At 34.8% G+C, this 23,492-nt stretch overlaps 1 protein-coding gene across 2 annotated transcripts in view; it reads left to right on the top strand.

Moving 5' to 3' along the window:
* The first annotated feature begins 531 nt into the window (after nucleotides 1-531).
* Nucleotides 532-23,492, top strand: part of APC7 (anaphase-promoting complex subunit 7) — a 238,375-nt gene continuing 215,414 nt past the window's right edge. The window contains exons 1-3 of one of the 2 annotated variants that reach the window (XM_090406348.1): nucleotides 532-655; nucleotides 7,963-8,085; nucleotides 22,085-22,162. In XM_090406348.1, the coding sequence (XP_090262474.1) occupies nucleotides 590-655; nucleotides 7,963-8,085; nucleotides 22,085-22,162 (267 nt within the window). In that variant the 5' untranslated portion in view covers nucleotides 532-589. The remainder of the gene's footprint in view (nucleotides 656-7,962; nucleotides 8,086-22,084; nucleotides 22,163-23,492) is intronic. The other variant, XM_090406349.1, reaches the window with a different exon arrangement.

Here is a 23,492-nt window from a genome sequence, read left to right as displayed (position 1 = left end):
CTATTGGAACCAAATTGTGCTTCATTTAATTCTCTCTCTGTCATCTGTTACGTTCTTCTATATATTATGATTATTAGGACTTTTGCAACGTAGCTAATCAAGCTGATAGTTCTGTGCTTATTGCAATCTATCCTTGTAGTCTTAGGAACAAGAACAAAAATAGATCTTAAAAAGTCTTTAGGTATGCTATCCTCCTCCAGACTTCTTTTAAAATGATGGATAGAAGTTTTATACCTTCCTTTCTCAATGCCTATATTGCAACTATACTACTAAATACTTTCTTTCTTTTCTTTTTTTTTTTTTTGCACATTTAGTTTTCCATATGGATCAAACCAAGTAAACCCATATTTCAGTGGGTACAGCTCTAGTTTTAATAATGTTTTTCGAAATTTTAGGCTAGATTTATTTTTAGGAATTAAATTTCATATTGAAATTTCGCGTCACGCGTTGGCGCTATATTCAACATTACAGTGCTGTCTTGTTTAGTGTGTGTTTCTTTGGATCGGTTTGGTAATTCGCGTGAGAAATCGAGTTTGAAAAGAATAATAATTTGTGTAATTTTACATTCCGAAGTCTATATAAAGTAACAATGTCTCTTTTTGATCAGGTGAAATTATTATATGATCACGGTCTCTACAGCAATGTTTCAGCATTGGTAAGTTATGATGTTTCCATTAAGATCCTTCCATTAGAAATACTGAAATTTCTCCATATCTGAATGAAAGATGTATTTTTGGCTTCCTTGTATGATTTCTATTTGATAGGAAGACTATAATATGCTGGTCTTCCTATCAAATCTACCGTACATGTTTTGCAGAGTGAGCAGCTTAAGTTTTTTATTTGTGGATGCCGTCTAGATAAGACTGTTGGGGGATGGTTTAAACTAAAATCTTTAGCGAGAGTAGAAATAATGTTGATCAATACTGTTTCCATATTAAAATCGCACGTTATGTTTAGAAAAATATTTTGCACGTGTGTGCATGTCAGTAACGTTTGCCTTTTGCGTTACTGATAAATATCTGCATTTCAAGGCGGGGCTTCATCTGGGCAATTTCCAAATGGAAGGGGATTTAAATGAATATTTTTTCACTGCATATTTACCATTATGCTTTTCATTTAATAAAAGTTAAGTATAAAGAAGTAAAAAATTGCCAATATGACTATGCGGTGTTACATCTTCACCCCCTCCAGTTTGCATTCTTGTATAATCTCGATGATCATTATAAGAATCTTGACGTAACCACTGAGATTGTATAATAATTAGTGGAACATGAAATGGGACAATGCCATTTTGATGAACGCCACGGATAGGGGTATTCACCAAAATGACTGTGATACGAGTTGATTTATTACGGTCACTTTGATTTCCACCGTAATATTTGATTCGACGCATCGAATTTTGTTGTTTAATAGCATATTAGGTAATATATCATCACCTGATGTTAATACTTTCAAGGGGTGTACAAGGACGCCTTGAATCCGCTCCCCCAATTTGTTTAGAAATAACAGTGTGTACTGTTTCGGTGCATATTACATTTCGATATTAAATGAAAGATATCCTGTTATTCATTTGTTTACATTTTATTTTCACCATTTGGATTATATTTGAATTCTGTTATACAGCATATTTAGAATGTGTTTGTTACAAGGTGGTTTTTGGAAGTTTGCTTTATTTTAAAGAAAATATTCAAGAGCATATCAATTCAGTAGGTATTACTTCAGCATTGCAAGCTGCAGCTATGCAATAAATACATATTTTTAATGCAATAATGCCATTTGAAGTTCATTTAAATTTAGATCGCACCTCATACATACATTCAAATTTAAATTTACCTGGTCATTGGTCATCTTTAGGCTTATGATATTATACAGGGTGATTCAGAACTCTTGGGCCAAACTTTAAGGGGTGATAGAACACACCTAAACAAACACTTTTCGTCATACAATGCATGGTTCGAACTCAAGCGGTGAAGCACTAGAAAGGCATATATCATCTGCAAAATCCAGGTCACTGATTTTATTTGACCATCCCCATTGAATGCCAATTCTTTCCTCAGATGTTTTCCTCATCACCCAGTCAATAACAATCAGAAAGATGGTCGGGGAGAATATACATCCTTGTCTTACTCCTGTGTTTGATGTAAATGGTTTTGGCAGTTTCACCAGGCATCCTATTCCAGTCTTCTGGCCATTCCTCCTTTTCCCATATTTGATTAAATAGCAGGTGTAGCATTTCAACAGTAGTGTTTATATCTGCTTTAAGTAGTTCAGCCTGTATGTTGTCACTCCCAGCTACTTTATTTGTTTTTTGTTTTCTTCACTGCCTGAGTTATTTCTAGTTTAGTTATAGTTCCTGTATTTATTTTAAGTATTTCTTCTTCTGGTGTTTCTTGTTCTATTTTTTCTATTTCTCCATTTAAAATTTCTTAGAAATGTTCTACCCATCTTTTTTCTATGTCTGCTTCATTTGTGAGTAACTTTCCTTGTTTATTTTTTACAGGCCCTTCTCTTTTAAAGCTCTTTCCAGCTAACTTTCTTGTTATCTCAAACAGCCTCTTTGGATCAAATTTACTTGCTGCTGCTTCAGCCTCTTTACACATTTCCTCCAGGAAAACTCTTCCATCTTTCCTTGCACTTTTTTTTTTTACCTGTCTGTTTTTAAGCCTGTATCTTTCATTTATCCTATTTCTTTTGTTTTCTTCTGTACTTTGCAGAAGTGTATTCCATAAAGCTTTCCTTTCTTCACATAATTTGATGGTTTCTTCAGAGGTCCATTGTTTGTGATTCCTACTCTGCCTTCCCTGAACTTCTTCAGCAGTACTATTAAATATATTCTTTATTTTTTCCCAGTTCTCTTCAATGTCTGTTTCCTTATGTTGTTCTACAAGGCTTACATATTTATTCCTTAATGTTACTTTATATTTGTCTTTTGTATCCTTGTTTTTCAGTTTGGATATATTGTATTTAATTCTTTGGTTCTTGCTTTTAAATATTTTTCTTAGTTTCATTTTTATTTTTGCAATCAATAATAAGTGGTCTGTAAAGGTATCTGCACCTCTCCAAACTCATACATCCATCAAAGAGGTTCTCCAAGTTCTGTTTATTAAAATATAGTCTATTTGGTTTTTGGATTTCTTATCAGGTGATATCCAAATCTGTTTATGGATGTCTTTATGTTTAAATAAGGTTCCTCTTATGATCATATCATTGAAAGTGCAAAAGTCTTTTAGGATTTCCCCAGTTTCGTTACAGTTTCCTGAACCTTCTGTTCCCATTATTCGTTCATATTCAACGTTACTATCTCCTACTTTTGCATTCATGTCACCTATAATTAAAAGCATATCTTTACTTTTTACTTCAACTACTTCTTTTTGCAGCATGTCATAGCAGTCTTCTTTCTCTTCTGTTTTTGCATTGTTTGTTGGTCCATATATGTTTATTATAGTCACATTTCTCTATTTAGTTTTAAATCTAGCTTTGATTCATTCAGAAACTGGTTTCCATTCAATTAATGCTCTTCATCTGTTGTTAGCATGAAAGCTACATCTTTGCTATGTGTCATCTTCATTCTGGTTTCTAGAATACAAAATGTATTTGTTTGTTGTTAGTTGGATTTCTCCGCTACCATTCCATCTTGTCTTGTGTAGACCTAGTATTTCTATTTTGTATCTGTCCATTTCTCTGGTTAGTAAGTTAGCTTTTCCACTTTTGTACAAAGTGTATTCCAGCATCCAATTTTGGTTAAAAGTTTTGGGCTAAAGAGGTTTTTTTTTGGAGTTTTCCACCTGTCAGCTTTCCCAATGAGGCTTTCACTAGCTTGCTTCATTTTCCCCAGTACTTCTCCTTCTTGATTTTGTGTCGGTTTTCCAACAATGGTTGAGGTTTCTGTAGCAATATGTTTTTTCCATATTATGGTTGCTAGCCACAAGTACAACCCTCCTCCTTTCTCATCCGGGCTTGGGACCAGCAATGGCAGAGTTATGCAATGGTATAACTGAATAAATATTATAGTATTGATAATTCATTAGCTATTTAAAAAAAAAAATTATGATATGCAATTAAAATAAAACTTACATCTTAGAGAGTGGCAGTTGTTCCAGTTTAAGTTCAGGTGGTGAAGTAAGGCCTCAGTTCTTTCTTTAAACAAGCATTCAAATTTATACTGACATCGATGAAGTAAACATGTTTCAAACCATAGGATGTTGTGGTCTGTATCTATTCCATGTTGTGCCGAGCCAGATTTTTCAGATTTACTGTTGCTAATGTAAGAATGGTGTTCACATGCTCTCTTTTCTACAGAGCAACTAGTTTGCCCAAAGTAAGAATGATGACAGACACAAGGAACTTGGTAGACATCAGGGAGAGCTAGAGGAGACCATTTATCTTTTGAGGATGGAAACTATGTTAATAAGAAAGAAAAGTAGCCACTAAATTGTATTTCTTAAGAATTCTGGAAATGAGATGATTTCTGAGATGAAATTCTGGTTTGGAGATGACAGAAATATAAGGAATTGGAACTCAGTGTACTGTTTTCTTATTTTAGCTAGTATTATAGGAATAAAAAACCGATAAGCCCTTCAGTTTCATATATTGTTTGATGTTTAAGAGTTCCTGCTGTAATAGTTGAGGTGTAGAATAAATAGTATAAGCACATCACAATAAAGTTTTTATAATTCCAGTTTTCTGTGAGCTGATTGCTGTTGAATGCAGTATCCAGTAAAAATAAGCTTTCGATCAGAAGTAATTAATTCACTTGATTGTGAATGAAGGAGTAGAACATGTAAAAATAATAGTTTGTTGTCTTTTTCCATTTCCATAGTAAATTTAATTTGTGGATGTAGATTGTTTATATTAGATAAAAGAAAAGTAGGTGATCTGCCTTCATTATAGGGCCAGATAGCAAAAATATTGTCTATATAACAAACCCAAAATGAATGTTATGTTTATATGGAAAAGAAAAAGATGTCTTCTAAATGTTCTAAATAAAAGTAGCAAGTTCTGGAGATTGGGATGGAGAGTAGATGTCCCCTTGCAGTTCTTTCAACTTGACTCTAAAATTCATTCTGATAAATGAAATAATCTGAGTGCATAAGAAGTTGAATATCTTATATTGTTTGAGGAAATTGACAATGTATTTGTTAATCAATAAAATTATTTACTTATTATCCTATATTTTGCCAAAGTCAAATCCACATTATCAGGGATTAATACACTTTTATTAGAAATGTGCACATAGGCACACTTCAATAATAAAGAAGAAACACCAGAAAGATGCAGAAAGACCTAAAGTCCTACGTTTAGCCACTTATTGGCTTTGGTTAAGTGTTCGTGGTTATTGGACTGACTGTTTGCAGATGAGAGTTTCCCGTATGAGGAGAAGTCTGATACAATCATATTTGTTTAGATTGGGATAGTTGGTGAGAGCTGCAGCTGATTTGAGGAAAAGTCTTTCAAACTTAAATTTTAACTTACTGGTGGAGTAAGTTGGCATTTTTCCAACGGATCTTGTGCCAGGTATCCAGGGCATGGTCTGCCAATCCTGAGTGGCCATAGTGGTGGAATCAGACGTAATCTTGGTGCTCTGATATACGGATGTTGGTTGCCCTACCTGTTCATAGGAAAATAATAGGAAAAGTTATTTTAATATCTTGGCCACCTTTCCTGAGATGCCCTGGATATAGGGAATGGTGATAGATGTGCTGTAATCTATGTTTCGGGGGAGGGGGGGGGGGAGTGTGGTTATGTGGTGTTAAAATTCTTTGTATTTGGTGGGAGGTATAGCCATTGGCCAAAAGTATTTTTCTATGTGGGTGAGTTCTGTGTTGAGTGCATTGTTATCTGAACAAATTAATTTTGTCCAGTGGACTAAGTTTTTTATTGTCTCAAATTGTTGGGAGGGGAGGTGATGTGACTGTTGATGGATGTATCTACTTGTATGTTTTGGTTTTTCTGTAGACTATGAAGGTCAAGGCTCCATTTAGTTGTTTGTAACTAAGGTGTCTAGGACGGGCAGACTGTTATTACTTTCTATTTCTGTTAATTGGATCCTTGGATGTTGGCTGTTCAAATGAGAAAGGAAAGTGTGTAAGGTGTTATGGCCATGTGGCCAAATTGCAAACACATCATCCACATATTTGATTTTTTAACGATACTTGTGACATAATGATTACAAATATATGCACGTTATCACAAGAATAATGTTTAATTTGCCAAATATTTCGGTCTGAATATTACAGACCATCTGTAATATTCAGTAGTGTGTGTGTTGTGAAGACAACACACACACTAGGTGTGTGTGTTGTGAAGACAACACACACAACAAGTAGGTGTGTGTTGTGAAGACAACAACACATTGCTATTATGATGATGAGCACACTGACAAGTGAAAACAAGGTAATGGTTTCACCACTGTGTAGGACATTGATCAGACCACACATAGATTAGTGAGGGTTGGTCACTTAGTTTCTCATTGTGAGGCAGGAATGCTGGAGAAGGTCCAGAGACACGTGACCAAAGCAATGTTGGTTATAGAAAGAGGTGAAGGAAATGTGAATTGTGGTTTAGCTGGAAAAGAAGTGATATGACAGATGTTTATGTTAGGGGATTTTATAGGATTAATATGGGAGGGATTATATATTGATCACATCTGGAAATAGTGTAAAGATATAGGGAAGAAGGCAGTGAGGAGATTTTTTTTTTATATGAAGAATGGGGGTACAACCGAAATGTGTTGCCAAGTCGTGTTGCGAATGGTAGGAGTATAAACAAGTTTAAGTTATGATAGACTCAGGAATATTGCTTATAGAGAGGTGGAGGAAATTTAAATTGCAGTTTAGAAAGTAGGTTGGAAGAAGTGATGTGATAGAGATGTTTATATTACATGAGGGGATTTTACAGGATTAGTATGAAAGGGATTATACATAGTGTTCAGGTGGGAAAGGTATGGTGAAGAAGGCAGTGTGTAGGCAGTAGACTTTTGCATAAAAAAAAGGAGGATGATGCTTTTGCAGCACTCATTATTTCTGATGAATCAACTTTTTGCTTAAGTGGTGAGTGAATCGTCATAACGTGAGAAGATGGGGGGCAGAACATCCATGTGCAAACATTGAACATGAAAAAAACTCCCCTAAAGTGAACGTTTTTTGTGCCATTTCTTGTAGAAAAAAAGTCCATAAATTTTTCTACAAGAAATGGTTTTCTACAAGACAAGGTTGTACCCTCAACTCGAAGACGACTCTGCTGACTTCATTTGGGGTATTACCCTCACTTTCACCATAATGTCCATAATTATCTCAATGCAACTTTTCCAAACCACTGGATGGGTTGAATTGGGACAGATGATCTTGTGCTATACAAGTGGCCACCCAGCCCAGACCTGATCCCTTGAGATTTTTATCTTTGGGGATTTGTTAAAGATACCATTTACGTGCCACCCCTACCTACCACATTGTAAGAACCCTGGCATTGAATTGTAGCAGCAGTGAATTCAATAACTGTCGACCAGTCATGAAGAGTCTGGCAAGAAATTGGCTCTCGTTTCGATGTGTGTCATATTACAGACCCTGAATATTTGACAGTTTTCCTGTAAGGTGACATATAACGCATGTTTATATTGTTGGAAATAAAGAATTCATAAATAAGTATAGTTTGTTCTGTCATTTTGAATAATCCATAACCTTATATATCAGATAGTTATTCTGCTTTATAAATTGATGTTTATGTATCCAGTTTTCCTCCCTTAGTTCCGTATCCCTCTATTGCTTCTATCATGTTTCTTTTATGATTCAGCTCTAGTTTTGTTTACTGGTTATTATATTATTTAAATACATTTAATTGATACAAAAATAACTGTCAAAGAAGTGAATTATTTGAATTCAGAATATTTTCGTGTATGTGTCCATGCATGTGTACATGTGAATGTATATATAAACATCAACATATAAGTTACATTTTCTCTTTTAGGCAAGTATTGTTCTTTCACTTAGTGATCATAGTCCTGAACTTCTAACTCCAATAGTGAAATACCAGATTCTAGTGTATTATGCAGATTCACTTTATCATGCTAAAGATTATAGAAAAGCAGAAGTAAGTTGTATGAAATTAAACACTAATAATAAATAATAGTGTTATTATTATTTTTATTCTTGTGTTACTATATATAAAACATATGCAGCGTTTCTTTATTTCTGTTTGACTGTATTAAATGTCTATTATTGTTAACATGTATACAGTATTTTCATACAGGAGACATAGAAACTGATACAATAATTCACCATTTATCTAACCTTCAAAACAACAATCGTTCAATTACTGACCCTTGTATGTCAATCAACTTCTAGTAGAGCATTGTGTAATTGTGTCTTCATTTTTCTGACCCTCTGGTTATCAGAACAGTAGTTGCTCCTCGTTGTGGTTAGCTAAACAGTAGATTACTGTACTTCAGTTTAAGTTTATTATTAAGATTACATTTTTCTAATGCAGTCATGTTAATATAGCTGGTGCAGTCAACATTTCAACAATACTTGTGAAAATGTATTCCAGTTATTTCATATAGAAACTAGAAATAACTGAAAATGTAGTGGATCTAATGAAGCAAATGGATCTAAATAAATATTAAAAATTTTTAGATATAAACGAAAGCGAGAAAAATAATTAGCTGGAACTATGGGAGAAGTGATTTCATGTAAAGTGCTTCTCTACTGCAGTCATGATGATGATGTAATATTTGCCTTTCATTTTGGGTTTGAATAGCGTCCAGAATACAAAGAACCTTTACAGGTTCAGCTAAATGTGAGTTAGCTAGTCTTATTTAGAAGTGGCTTGGTTTTTTTTGTCCATAAGTTTAGTCAATAGTGTGAGGTAAATATCAAAATCCCAACTAGACAATACTTTAAGGTGTTAATAATGTATATAAATGCCGGTGTAAATAATGGATATACGTATATCCATTAAGCCTTAAGATGGTTTATACCATCTTAAATCTCACATGATATGCAAATTTCACAATCTCATACCATCCAATTCACATTAATGTAATTTTCTCCTGCTCACAGCTGCATATTTCCTCTCTTGGTCATTTTTGATCTTTTTATTTTCAAAATCTCTTTCCCATGATCTGGTTAGGATACCAACCAAATTTGACAATATTTTGTCTACTGGCTCTCTCTCTCTACAGATTGCTCTGAATAAATGTAAATTAATTTGAAATCCACTGTATATTCCAGACCACCATTGTATTGCGAATCATTGCTCTTTCTTGTCCACCTGTCGATGAATGTAATAGTTTAGTAACATTTTTAAGCAGTAAAATGACAAAGTTTTTTATTTGCATTACTAACATAAAAAATGCTTTGTTTACATTAGTGATGCAACATAACAATGGTGGTGGATTTAAGTTTAGTCTGTAGCCTGTCTTGCATTTAATGCACCATCATCACTAAATTTAATCATTTTAATCTTAGTATAGTGTAATGTAATAGTAATAAGTTTGAGTCTGCTTCTTTTTACTGGAAGTAGTAGTACCCTTACTTTTTCATCTGCCTTTATTAATAACAAAATAAAAATACTTGTAAACAGTTTATAATTCACAACAAAACACCAAAACAGAGAGAGATATAGTGAGCAATAATGTCTTAAGCAAACTGAGTCCATGAAACTATGCATTGGTTGATTCATAGACTATTATGTTGCAAAAACTGTCATGTGAGCAAATGCAGCATTGTGTAAATGGACGTTGGTCATAATTGAAAATTGTCGTATATTGTCTTAAAGCAAAATGTTGCAAGATGGACCTTACTCTGTGTGTGTGTGTGTGTGTGTGTATTAACAATGTATAACTTTTTATAATGTTTTCACATGTGGTTGGTTGAGTGGTTAGTATATCTGCTCTGATTAACAGTCTGGAAGTTTGAATCTTGCCCTGGACATGGATGGATGTCAATGTCTCCAGATGATAAATTAATTATTTGCCTAGTATGTGACCACTGCCTAGCTAATTATTGGAGGCCTTGAATGGCTTGAGAAAGTTCCATGTTTTGGTCTCCAGAACAACATTTCCAGATTGGTAAAAAATAAATAAAAAAATTCAATAAAATAATAACAAAAATGAATGAAATATTATAAATATGCTTTATATACTGGATATTTCCTTCCATTTTTGCTGTTTACTGCACATACACGCACACTCAAAATACCTAGGAGTAACAATACATGAAAAATATTTTTTATAAAACTATATAAATTTTATAAAATTTTTTATAAAAAATTTTATGTGATTATGGGAGTCACATAAAAAAAAGTAGTAACTGAGACATCATTATTATTACGGGTATCTCCATGGAGTCAATAGACTCATCGCGGGAGAACCAAACTATCAAAGCAATATCTATCATATCTGTTCTTGAATTCATTTACAAACGAAGAACTCATAACTGAGTCAGGCAATGCATTCCACTCATTCACCACCCTCCAGACAAAAAACCTCGTTCCCACACCCTTGTTAACCACACTTTTCCTTAATTTCCGGGAATCACCTCTTGTTCTTCCATCACTATCACATAGCTGAAACATTTCCCTTGCATCAGTCTTATAAAAACCTTTTAGTAATTTAAATGTTTCTATCATATCCCCCCCTCTTCTCTGCCTATCAACCAACCTCTGCAATCCACAAGCTCTCAATCTATCAATGTTGGGAGCATTTTTTACATCACTCACCAACTTAGTCACTCTCCTCTGAACTCTTTCCACAACCTCTTCATCTCCAAGGAATCCAGGTGACCAGACCTGAGCACAGTAATCCAAATGTGGAAGTATCAGTGCTTTATAAAGGGGAATAATAACCACTTTATCTCTGAATGTTAGTGTTCCTCAATAACCAAGTAATCCTATGTGCAATCTTGGACACCTTAGCAATGTGTCCCCTGAACTTCATCTCCCTATCCACCAACACCCCTAAGTCCCTAGCCTCATCAATCTCTTGGAGTACCATTCCATCAATGTAGTACACAGCTGGTAATCTTTTAATCCCAAAATGCATAACTTTACACTTTTCCACATTGAACTGACATCCATTTCCTTTTGCCCATTTTACCAGCTTATTTACATCATCCTGCAAACTCTCAACATGAGCTTGATTTTTTTTTTTGCTACCCAATTTTGCATCATCAGCAAACAACTGAACTCCCTTTAAGCCATTTCCTATATCATTTATGTACAGATTAAACAATGGCCCAAGCCAGAGCCCTGAGGCACACCACTGGTCACCTGCCTCATCCTGGATTCTGCTCCTCCATACACCACTTTCTGGTATCTCTCCCTGAGCCATTCTCCTATCCATATCACCAGTTTAGTATCCATCCCCATCTGCTCCAATTTGCACAACAGTATTCCATTAGAATGTATTCTCAATTTTTCCTATCAATTAATCATGTTTAAAGTATGGGTGGGGAGGGAACTGTTATAAATTTTGGAATATAAATGAATAAGGTCATGGTGGTCACTTCCAGAGTCCTGTGATTGTAGCCAGCTGACTGACTGGAGTAGTTCATTCATCTTGTTAGCAGATGTAAAATGATTAAATTACAGTGCTAATCCATTTTGATTGAATTTTTAATTCTTGCATACTTTTAGCATAAATGCCACCTGGTTGACTGAGTAGATATCATATCAAATCCCACTAGGTGATAAAAGAATTCTGTTAGTTGGTGTGCGATCACTAACTTACTTATTGAAGTAGGATCGATGATTCGTCTGTAAAGCGGAATTTCTGGATTGTCAAACCCTTAGTCCATCTATGGTACTAATACTAATGTACAATATGTTTACAACCTTTCTTGGATTTGAGTTGTAATTTTTTTACGCAAAAGTACAATGGTAATCCAATCTTGTTAGTATTTCTTAGAGCTTAACCTATTTTTTAGAAGCCAGCATGCTCTTCTAAATAAAGAAGAGCTTCAGAAAATATGCTCATTTGACTATATTAGCTATAAGTTTTAATTATTTTATAATTTCAATAAATGTGACCTTTTCTTTAAGACTTTCTCACAAGTTCGTTTTAAAAGAATGTAAATGTGAAAATCAGAAATCTGAGAACATTTATCAGTGATAAGGAAAGATATAGTGTTAATTGTTCATATGATTCTTCAAGCATAATTCAGATTTCAGCAGTGCTTAAAATGTTATGTTATGACAGAAATCATCAGATTGAAAATTTCATTCCCAAAGCCTGGATCAGTACTTGAAACCTCAAATTCTTGACAAACCTTGGACAACATAAATCTCATATGAACAGTATATAAATAGATTGCATTAGTAGTAAAATGAAATCATTTGACTGTTCAATCATTTGAAAATGAAATATTCAGATTTCTGTTATATTTGAAACCTCCAATACTTAAATATGGTTATATACTGGATATTTCCTTCCATTTTTGCAGTTTACCTCTCTCTCACACTTGCAAAAATACCTATGAGTAACAATAGATGAGAAATTTACCTTCAACAAGCACATCTCATATGTTGGCAAAAAATTTTACAAATTATAAACCTTCTAGCAAAGTCAACAAGGATTAAGTGGGAATTAGGCTAACAAGTGCTGAAAACAATATATATACCGGAGCTACTATACTACCATTGATATCATATGCTGCACCTGCCTGGAAACATACAGTAAAATCAAAGAAAAACCGACCACAGCTAAACAGAGTTCAACGCCTTATAGCCATACGTATAATTAAAGGATACAGGACAATATCTTTTGAGGCAGCTTGCATTATTGCAGCTCTAATACCAATCTGCTTGAAAATACAAGAATTCTCTCTCTCCTCTATGAAGTCAGATATAACAGATTATAACATCGGTTGCGATTGTTACGAACATCCACTTCAAAGAGAACATATATTAAGGAAAAGGAAAGCTCTGAAAGTGATGAATTCTATATATACACTGACCGAAGCAAAACCAAAGGGAACGTCGGTTGTTCTTTCATTGCATATAACAGGCAGTCCATTATACAAGAATGCTGCTCTAGATTGCATCCTCTCTTTTCCAACAACCAAGCAGAACAACTTGCTATAGTTCATTCACTTACACATCTCCAGGAATTAGAACTCAACACCTCTCATCAAAAGACAGCAACAATTTACAGTGACAGTAAAAGTACTATAGATGGCATAAAAAACCAGAACAACAATATAGTGTTAATAGAACAGACAAGAAGGCTGGTTTGGAATCTCACTTTATCAGGATGGGAAATCAAGTTCTGTTGGGTGAATATGCATACTGGGGTAGCAGGAAACGAGAGAGCAGCTCAGCTGGCTAAAGAAGTGGCTAGAAACAAGTTATTACCAAAAATACTTTAAATCTGCTATAAAAGCACTTGGAAGAAAGAAGCCTAGACTTGTGAGAAGAAGAATGGAAAACATCAAAAAATGGATCAACAACAAAAGAATTCTTGTTTAGCATCAGAAGCAGACTCTGGCTGAAAAACACACACCATTTTTCCAGGTTTAACCATGCTACTAATGGGACATGGAAAACTAAGACACTACTTACACAGATTCCATATCCTGGAATCACCATGTATTTGTAGTCCACACCTTCAACCGACTGTTCACCACGTACTTTACAGATGTCAGCTACTGGACTCCATTCGGATTCATCTAATACAACATGTCATCACTTCCGGAGACAAGTGGCCAGTGTCAAAACAGAAACTTATCGAAAAGTATTACTCAGAACTAATTAAATTTGCCAATAAGATAAGATCAGCTTCCAGTGGTTGTAATGTAACATAAATTACTGATATTGTATGAATTATATAGTGTAAATATATGTATATATAAAAATATAAATATGGACGTAAAGATCGGAATAGATATAAATGTAAAAATATAAATTAAATATAAATATTGATACAAAATTGGAAATATAAATATTAATCAGTACTTGGAAGCTACGTGTAATATATGCAATGGAGCAAGTAGGAATAAATTACCTCTTGGTAGGGTTATTCTTGGGAGGAAAATGCAAAAAAAAAAGGGGGAGGCACTGAAAAGTTCCGATAAACACCTAAAAAAATAAGCAACTGATATAACTACAAGAATGAACATATCTCAAAACTCTTTAACCCCCATGTTTCATCAATTGTAATAATATGTTCTTTTTCTTTTAGGATATATACGGAAAACATGTCAATTCCTTCATGGTGATTGTTACAACTTTCCAGCATATTCGTGTGTATATATAAGATGAAGATGCAAAACTAGAAAGGCAATAGTTGATAAAGATAATGTAGATATCTTGCACGATGATTTAAGTAAATTGGCACTGTGGGCAAAGGTCATCATTAAATTCCTGACATTTATCCTCAAGGGGTGTACAGGATATGATAGTACTACATAAAAAAACTTACATCATTACTAATTTCCTATCTACAATTTTCCTCCAAATCAGTCTGTTACCTGTCAAGGTAACAGACTGATTTGGAGTAAAACATTATCAGATTTTATATTTCTATCTTCTAAGGCATTTTTTACCATATCAATCCACCTATATCTTGGTCTTCCTCTGGGTCTTTTTCCTGCCAATCTGACAGAGAACACTTGTTTTGCTAATCTTTCCTCTCCCATTCTGCTTAAGTGACCATACCACCTGAGATTAGTTCTGCTAACACATTCCTGGATGCTGACAATGTCAAGTTCTTTCCTAATATCCTCATTTTTAATATGATATTGCCATTGATGCCATCTGCCCCTAATCTTTCTCAGGACTCTCGTGTCTGTGGACAAAGGACATTGGTTGTCAATTCAGTGTTGTAAAATGTAAGGTAATGCACTTCGGATGAAAAAGTGCCATGGAATAAGAAACTGCATGGAATGAATGTCAGCAGTGCATAGGAAATGGTCAAGGATTGTTTGAGCGAGGCAGTATCAGAGTGCATACCCGGGGTAAAGAGGATAAACCAAATAGGGATTAAGTGCATGACTGGCACTGTAAAGCAGGAGATGCAAAAAAAAAAGAAAGCATTCTGGAAGGAATATAAAAACAATGTGATTAGCATGCCCATGAACAATATAAAGCACAAGTAAGAAGGGTAACTAGTGTGGTAAGAAAGGCTAAATCAGATTTTGAGAGAAAATTAGCTAAGCAGGCCAAAATAAATCCAAAAGATTTTTTTGCTACTTAGCAAGTAAGAGAATGAATGATTATGGAAAGATAACTTTACTCAGTGCTGATGATAGGAAAGTGATAAGTAAAAGAAATAGTTCAGTTACTAAGTGATCACTCTGCAAGAATATATCATCCAGGTGGTGACTTTGCAGTTATTGATGTGCAGAGATAGATGAACTGGAGATACTAAGTATATTGAAAAATATCAGCGTGAATACAGCAGTGGTCCTGGATGGTATGTCAGCTCGTGTGCTATGAGAATGCACAAGTGAAACTGGCAGTGCCTCTGATGAAGTTGTTTAATCTGTCTCAGCTCTGGCAAGGTTCTAAGGGAGTTGAAAGAGGGTAAGATAGTTCCATTGCATAGAGGTGTCTCCAAGATAGAAGTAGCAAATTGTGGACAATTAATATCTCTGGAGTGGTGGTTAAAGTATTGGAAAAGTTGGTTAAAAGTAAAATTCAAAAATGGGTGGATAGGAATATGATACTCTATAGGAGACAGCATGGCTTTGTGCAAGATAGGTCTTACCGAAGTAATTTATTCACATTTCATAATAAGGTGATGACAGTAGAATTGGATAAAGGAAATGGCTACACCATGATATTGCTGGTCTTTGCAAAGGCATTTCATAGAATACTGCATGGAAAACTATTACATATCCTCATATCCATTCCCATTGAAGCAAATGGGAATGGATATGAGGCTGGTGGCATGGTAGGAGCATGTGGCTGATAGAGAGGCATCAGAGGGTGGTGTACAGTGGAGTGGGATCAAGGCAAATGAGAGTGACTAGTGGAGTGCCCTAGGACTCTCTACTATGATCACTACTTTTGAATTTGTACATTAATGATGTAGCAGAGATTTGAAGGGACATATTCAATTGTTTGCTGATGATGCAAAAGAGAAAAGGTAATAGTTGATAAAGGTGATGTAGATATCTTATAGGATGATTTAAATAAATTGGCAGTGTAGGCAAAGGACAATGGTTGTCAATTCAGTGTTGTAAAATGTCAGGTAATGCACTTTGGGATGAAAAGATTACATATTTGTATCATATTATTGGTACTGTTTACAGGAAATTGATGAGGCTGTGGATCTGGGGATGATGGTGGATAGAGATTTTGAAATTCAGAGGACATATTGCAAGAGTTGGAAGAGGAACACATTGACAAGTAAAGATAAGGATGTAATATATTATCCTTTTTTATGAGGCTATGATTTGGTCATGTTGACTACTTCACATAGATTTAGTTACCTCCATTTCTTGGGGGATCAGGAGGTGGTGGAGACGATTCAGAGATGAGTGACCAAGTTGGTGACAGGTCTGTGGAATGTTTCCTATGAGAATAGATCGAGGGTGTGTTGTGGGTTGCAGAGTTTAGCTGACAGGTAGAGGACAGGGTATATGATAGAAACTTATAAGTTACTAAAGGAATTCTATAAGATTGACACAGAAGAAATTTTTCAGTGTAGGGGGGGGGGGCACAGAGGAAAACAAGGGGTCATACTTGGATGTTGTGTGTGTGTGTGTGTGTACTAGGTTCTTTACTTGGATAGTGGCGAACGAGTAGATTGGATTGCAAGATGTAGTTGTGAGCACACAGTAGCGAATAGTTTTAAGGAAACATATGGTAAGTATTGTGTTAATGGATAGTGTGGGTAGTGTGGGTCTCTTGCAATGAGTTTTGATAAATGCAGGGCAGCCATAATTAAACTTTCCCTGTTCAGAGCCATATGTAGTTCGATCTAACACTAGGAATGTCACCAAATTAGGTGACAGGGAGATTAATCAAGGCATGGAAAAAAGATTCTGTGTGTGGGGGGGATTAGTTCGAAAAGCAGCTGACAGGCGAAATATGGCACTGTGCAGTGTAAAAAAAAAAAAAAACATTAAAATGGATAGACAAATAGCAAAGACTGAACTGAAATGAACAATTTACTTTTATGTGTTGCACCTATAATAACACAGTAATTTCGGTATTACAGTTACTGGAGTGTAAGTGTTGTGACAAATCTGTTGCACAACTCAAGCACATTGAGTTCACCCATGCAAAAGAGGACCTGGCTCGATGTATCAACTGTTCTTGTGGACCAGAAATTGCATTCTGTACACAACATTCTCAACAGCAGAACGTAACATGTCTGAAGGAATGTTCGTCACATTCTGTTATCCTTTAAGGCTGCCATGATAGACATTGGCCTTCAGGTAACCACACAACCAAAATTCACATGGAGTAACATCAGGAGAGTGAGATATCCATTTAACTGGAAAGAAGCAACTAATCACTCATTCTTCTATGAACTGATGCTGTAGAAGCTGCTGTACCAGTCATGCATTTGGGGGAGGTGCTCCGTCTTGCATAAAAATGGTCTCGTCCAGACATAGTCATTGCTGAAGTTACGGAATGACGAAACTGTTCAGCATATTGCAATATTTCCTTATAGTAATGGAACAAGAATAAATTACTGGTCCTGTTGGAGTGATGCCCTCAAATAAGAATGGCCCTATTATAAAATCTGTTGTGAAGCCACACCAAACAGTATTTTTGGTCAATGTAATGGGGGTTTCCTGGAGCACATTGGGCGATGCAGAAGCCCAAATTCTAATTTTGGTGTTTACAGTCCTTTTCAGATAAAAATGTACCTCATCTCCCCACAGAATTTTTCAGGGTCAAGCATTGTTGACTTCCAATCTGACCAGAAACATCAGAGCAAATGTCAGTTTCTTATCATAATCATCGTGTAGGAGCTTCTGTATGCTGCTGATCTTATATGGATAAAATGTTATAATTTTGCATAAAATTTTTTGTACCGTGGACTAAGGTATATCCATATGTCACTGCTTACTACCAGCAACATTTTCACATGATCTGTCGACAGTCATGGTGGCAACTTCTTCAATTATCCGTTGCAGCACTGGTTTACGTCCTCTTCCAGGTCGAACTTCCAAAAATTCCCTTTCTTCAAACTTCTGGATCGTTGATCTAATTCTGTTAGCTGACAGAGGACCTTTCTGCAAGTTCTGGCAGGTTCTAAACTCATGAAGAGCAGTTGCATTGCACTTGTTAAGGTAAAATAACAGTAATATAATATTCATTTAAACCAATAATATTCATTATTTGAATTTACATTCACTCTGAAGCTTTGTCGTTTTCCTTTTACATTTTACCAGTAGTGGCTTTTCGCCACTACTGGTAAAATAACTTTACCAGTAGTGACGCGTGATAAGATAAAATGAGGCACATGTTGAACATGACTATCAATAGGAATACGTTTGTGAAGGTTTCCCTTTACTTTATATCTGTTATGTTCCCACAAAACAAGTGTTCAACTTCCTTTTATGCAAATTTTTGGCTTCCTGGGCTACATCAGTGGCACATTCCCTCTATCAGCAACTTTTTGACCTTTTTTTTCCCCTGCAGAATCCTTCCCTTGTCTTGATTGGTCTCTCTACCAAATTTGATGATATTCTGGTTGCTAGATGAAGTTACATAAGGCTGTGAATAGGGCAAGTTGAATTATGGTCACCCTGTATGTGTGTGTGTGTGTATATATATATATATATATATATATATATATATATTTTTTTTTTTTTTATTTATTTATTTATTCATTCTTCAAAATAAGTATTTCAGACATCCAGTATATCCTTTTTCATTTCTTCAGTAGTCTCCAAAACATTTTGTTAGCTTCAATATTTTCAGTAAAATCTCAGTTATAGGAGAGCAACATACCAGTTGGATAACTGCAATTACAGATTCATGATAGTGTACTGAAAGTCAGTTGACACTACTAGCCCATTCAAGGATCAGTTAATTGAAGGTTCATTCATTTCAAGGTCAGATAATTGAGAGATCACTATCATCTATATTCATCCTAGTCCTTGCCATTACTTTTGTTTAGTTACTTTTTATATATAATTTATCTTTCTTACATTTTTCTCTGTATCCTTTAAGGTCACCTGCTGTTTAACTTGCCTGGAACTTGAAATATGATTTCTTCTTTTCTAGAACTGCCTCTTTTAACTTCCTGAGTCTTTGAACCTTCTTGAACTATGCTGTTCAAAAATTCTATTCTTGTAGTCATCTTCACCATGTGTCTACTTGGCTGAGTCAATGTCTTCTTCAAATTTTGTTGAGTGTCTTAAGTATGGTTCTAGTTTTTAAAGTCAGCTGCGTTAGCTGACAGAGGATCTTTATGAAAGTTCTGGCAGGTTCTAAATTCACGAAGAGCAGTTTGCACTTGTTAAGGTAAAATAACAGTAATATAATATTAATTTAAACCAATAATATTCATTATTTGAATTTACATTCACTCTGAAGCTTTGTCATTTTCCTTTTGCTTTATGTTTTCTCTCTCTCAAGTAGGTTATTTAGTTTTATCCTGGTCAAAACTAAATGGTGATCACTTCCTGTTTCAAGTCCCCCTCTGTACTTTTGTTTCCTGAACCATTCTGAAGACACTGATATCAGCAAGACACCTCTCTTGGGTTCTCATTATGCGAACTTAAGCATATGTTTGGTTTGGAACAAAATTTAGAATATTCATTGCTGTATTCTGTTGTCCTGAATAGAATCTGGCAGGTACTTGCTATTATGATTAGGTTTTTGCCTTTTCCTCCAGTGTTTCCCAAAACACATTTGTATATTTAATATTTATTTCCTACTCTGCTGTTTAGATCTCCAACAAGAACCAGCTTTTTTAATATAAGTTTCCCTCTCTGACTTAAAACATATCCTTACTTCTGTTCTAGAACTTTCTGTGGAACCAAGGCTCAATGTCCAACTTCACATTTTGAAATTTCCCCACATTACTGCTTTCAATTTCCTGCTGTTCAAGAAGTTTCATTGTGTTTAGTACCGAATACTGAAAATGTTCTTTGCTTCCTCTCACCATTATCAACTTAATATAACATCTTATAGTTTAGCAACATCTCACCTGTTTGTCTTCTTGGTAATACCATTTATATTAGTTACTTGTCTGATTGTTCTGATAATCTGCTTTTTTGTTGCTTCTTACATGATGCTTATCTTCATTTCTGCTGAAGTTGGTGAGGTTCCATTTGGCGACGTTTTACTTTTTTGGCTTGGTTTCCTGATAAAAAAGCAGTGGTGACCTTATTTAATTCAGCAACACTTTATCTGGCATGATATTATATCATATTCAAGAATGAGCAGATAAAAATATGATACTGTATGAGGGGCAGCATGGCTTTGTGAAGGGGCAATCATGCTGTAGTAATTTACTAACTTTTTATAATAGAGTAACAGCTGAGTTAGATAAAGGAAATGGCTACACAATAATCCTGCTGGATTTTGCAAAAGGCATTTGACGATACCACATGGAACTCTGTTACACAAATTAGAACAAATGGGGATGGATATGGCACTGGTTATGGGGATAAGAGGGTGGCTGCTGGACAGATATCAGAAAGTGGTATATGGGGGTGTATATTAGGAAAGGCTTGAATGGTGATATACAGTTGTTTGCAGATGATGCAAAGTTGGGGAGAGTTATGAGCAGTATAGCTTTGCAAGAGGACCTAAATAGATTGTCTGAATTGGCGAGTGTGTGAGGAAGACATTTTAATGTAACAAAGTGTAAGGTTTTAACATTTGCAAAGAAAAGATGAAATGCAGAGTATAGGATTGGAGGGGATATTTTAGAGGAGGTGGAGGAGATGAAAGATCTGTGTATGATGGTGGATAAGGACTTGAAATTTTGTGTATATTTTGCTAAAATTGTGAGCACAACACAGTGGATTATGGGAATGATGTGGAGAAGATTGATTTGTAGAAGTAAGGATGTTATAATTCCATTGTACAAGACTTTGATCAGGTCACATATGAATTACTGTGCACAGATTTGGTTGCATGGTTTTCAAAAGGATGATGAGTTGTTGGAGAGGGTTCAGAGGCAATTGACTGAGTCAATTTCTGGATGTGAGGACAGATTGAGAGAATACAAATTATCAGGCCTAGTGGATAGAAGGAAGAGGGAGAGACATGATCGAGATGTATAAGTTGGTAAGGAGTAATTACCAGATTATGTGGATGAAATTTTTCATAGAATATCTGGAGATGGGGAGAACGAGAAGCCATCCCTGTAAGCTACATAAGGTGGGTGTAAGCAAGATGGTGAGGAGTAGATTTCTTGCAGGCAGAGTGGTGGGTGATTGGAATGCATTGCCTGAGAGTGTGGTGAGTGCAAACAATGAATGTATTATATCAGGGTATGATGAGCTGTCATGTGAGGGGGGGGGGACCTCCTGTGACGAGTCTTTTGACTCCATAGAGGTCTGTTGATAATAATATTATCACTGTCACAGTATAATTTGTCACAGATCCCTCCTCCCTCCAAAAAATTGTTTTTTAAAACATCCTTATGATTTTTTGTCAGCTCTGAAGGTCATTTTATCATCTGAATTATTTTAGTTACAAAAAAAATTCAGCTTTCCTCTCTAATTTCAGTAGAAACGTTTATTTTTGCTCTTTGACACTTATTCATAATAAAATAATAAATGATGTACATATATAACAAACTGGAACCTACTCTGGAATAGAACACTACATCAATTATTTCATTATTATCTGGTATGAGACTGCTACTCTGCTTACTGGAGATGTGAAGCGATTTAAAAAAAAAAAAAAATCTATTTGGTCTTTAGAGCAAGGTTTCCAGATTATCTGACCTTCATTACCCATGGTACTAAATACAGGACAAGTATACAATCTTTTGTGAGTGGCGCACACATATTCAAAATCCAAATGAGCAAAGTCATCAGATATATAGCTTAAAAACAGAAAGTCAGCTTTAAAAATCTTATGATTGTTTCATCTTAGTGAATATAATGTTCAGTATATTGAAGTTGACAATTTTCATATAGAAACTGTCTTATATATCTCATTTCTATAGACTATCTACAGGAAATCTCTCCAACTTAAAAAATCTATCTCTAAGACAAAAGGAAAATCTCAGGCATTTACCCAGTATGTAAGTAAATTTGAATATTAGTATTGTATTCCAGTTTTCTCTATAATATCACTTGCATATAAAAAATATATATCATCATCATGCGTATCAAGGATTTAGGCCTAGCGTGGCCTGTTCCGGCCTTAGAAGTCATCGTTGAATCGTTTAAGAGGATGTCCTGGTTTTCTTTTTCCTAATGGCTTGTACTTTAAGGCTTGTTTTGGTAATCTTTCTGTTTTCATTCTTTGAACGTGTTCCATCCATTTATGTTTATATTTTTTAATTTTTTCTATTACTGGTTCTTGGTTTAACCTCCCAACCGGCCAGTGTGGATGAAATATCCAACACTCCCTAGCTTTTTTCATGGATCAAAACTTCGTCGGCATTCTACCTTTTATCATGCCATTACCTTCCTCCGCCGTTAATCTTGTTACGGCTATTCTATAGCATTAGTGGATTAACTGTTGCTGAGTGACCTTTGTGTCCCCTCCCCCTGTCTTTACGTCTATTGTGTTGCTTAGAATTTCATTTACTGTCCTAAGTTATTTGACCTTTCTTGCCTCTAAAATGATTTATTGTGTCTCTTCCCAAAAATTGAAACCAATTTCACATATGCAAAAAAAATCAATCCTGAAATGCCCATTGATCAGCTTTTGCAATGAATCTATTTAGTGATAGTGAATTTGGTGTATTTTATTCTACAAATCAGTGCACCGGAAGAGATGCACTGATTGTTCTTTCACTTTACGTATAATAATTGAATAATTTTTTTTCGAATTTTAAAATTTTCAAATGTTTGCTTTGAAAATATGATGTCAAATATTTATATTTTTAAATAATATTTATTGAAATAAATATGTCCTTTTTCTTTCGTTTCTAGCAAAATAGCATTATATGGATCATCACATTTCAGATTTAGAAACGATTTTTTGTTATTCATAAGACAAAATTAAAAAAAATGTTAAAATGCTAAATTGCCTTACTCGGTTTCCGATTGTGTCTTTTTGGTATCAAAAATTTATATCCAATGATATTTTAGCAGTGATTCTTCCCCTTCGTCATTTATTTATTTATTTGTATTATGCATATTACGATAATATCTAGTGCATAACCTCGTAGATATGTTGAAAATATAATGTGAAAAATATCATATACGGAATGATTCAACAGTTTTGCTCATTTTGAAGATTTTTTAATGCTTTCCCCCCCCCCCCCCCCTCCTTATTCTCTCCTGGAACTGAATTGCATAACTACTCTAAATTTCTATACAGGTTTGAAAACTTTTCTAGGCAGAATTCAAAATCAATTACTTAATTTTACCATTTTGACAAAAGATATATGGCAATCAGAT

The sequence above is a fragment of the Typopeltis vanoorti genome, chromosome 16, assembly GCF_054136105.1.
Source record: "Typopeltis vanoorti isolate ZY-2024b chromosome 16, IOZ_Tvanoo_1.0, whole genome shotgun sequence".
NCBI lineage: Eukaryota > Metazoa > Arthropoda > Arachnida > Uropygi > Thelyphonidae > Typopeltis > Typopeltis vanoorti.
The sequence above is the reverse complement of the archived record's forward strand: the minus strand, read 5'-3'. Positions and strand labels throughout refer to the sequence as shown.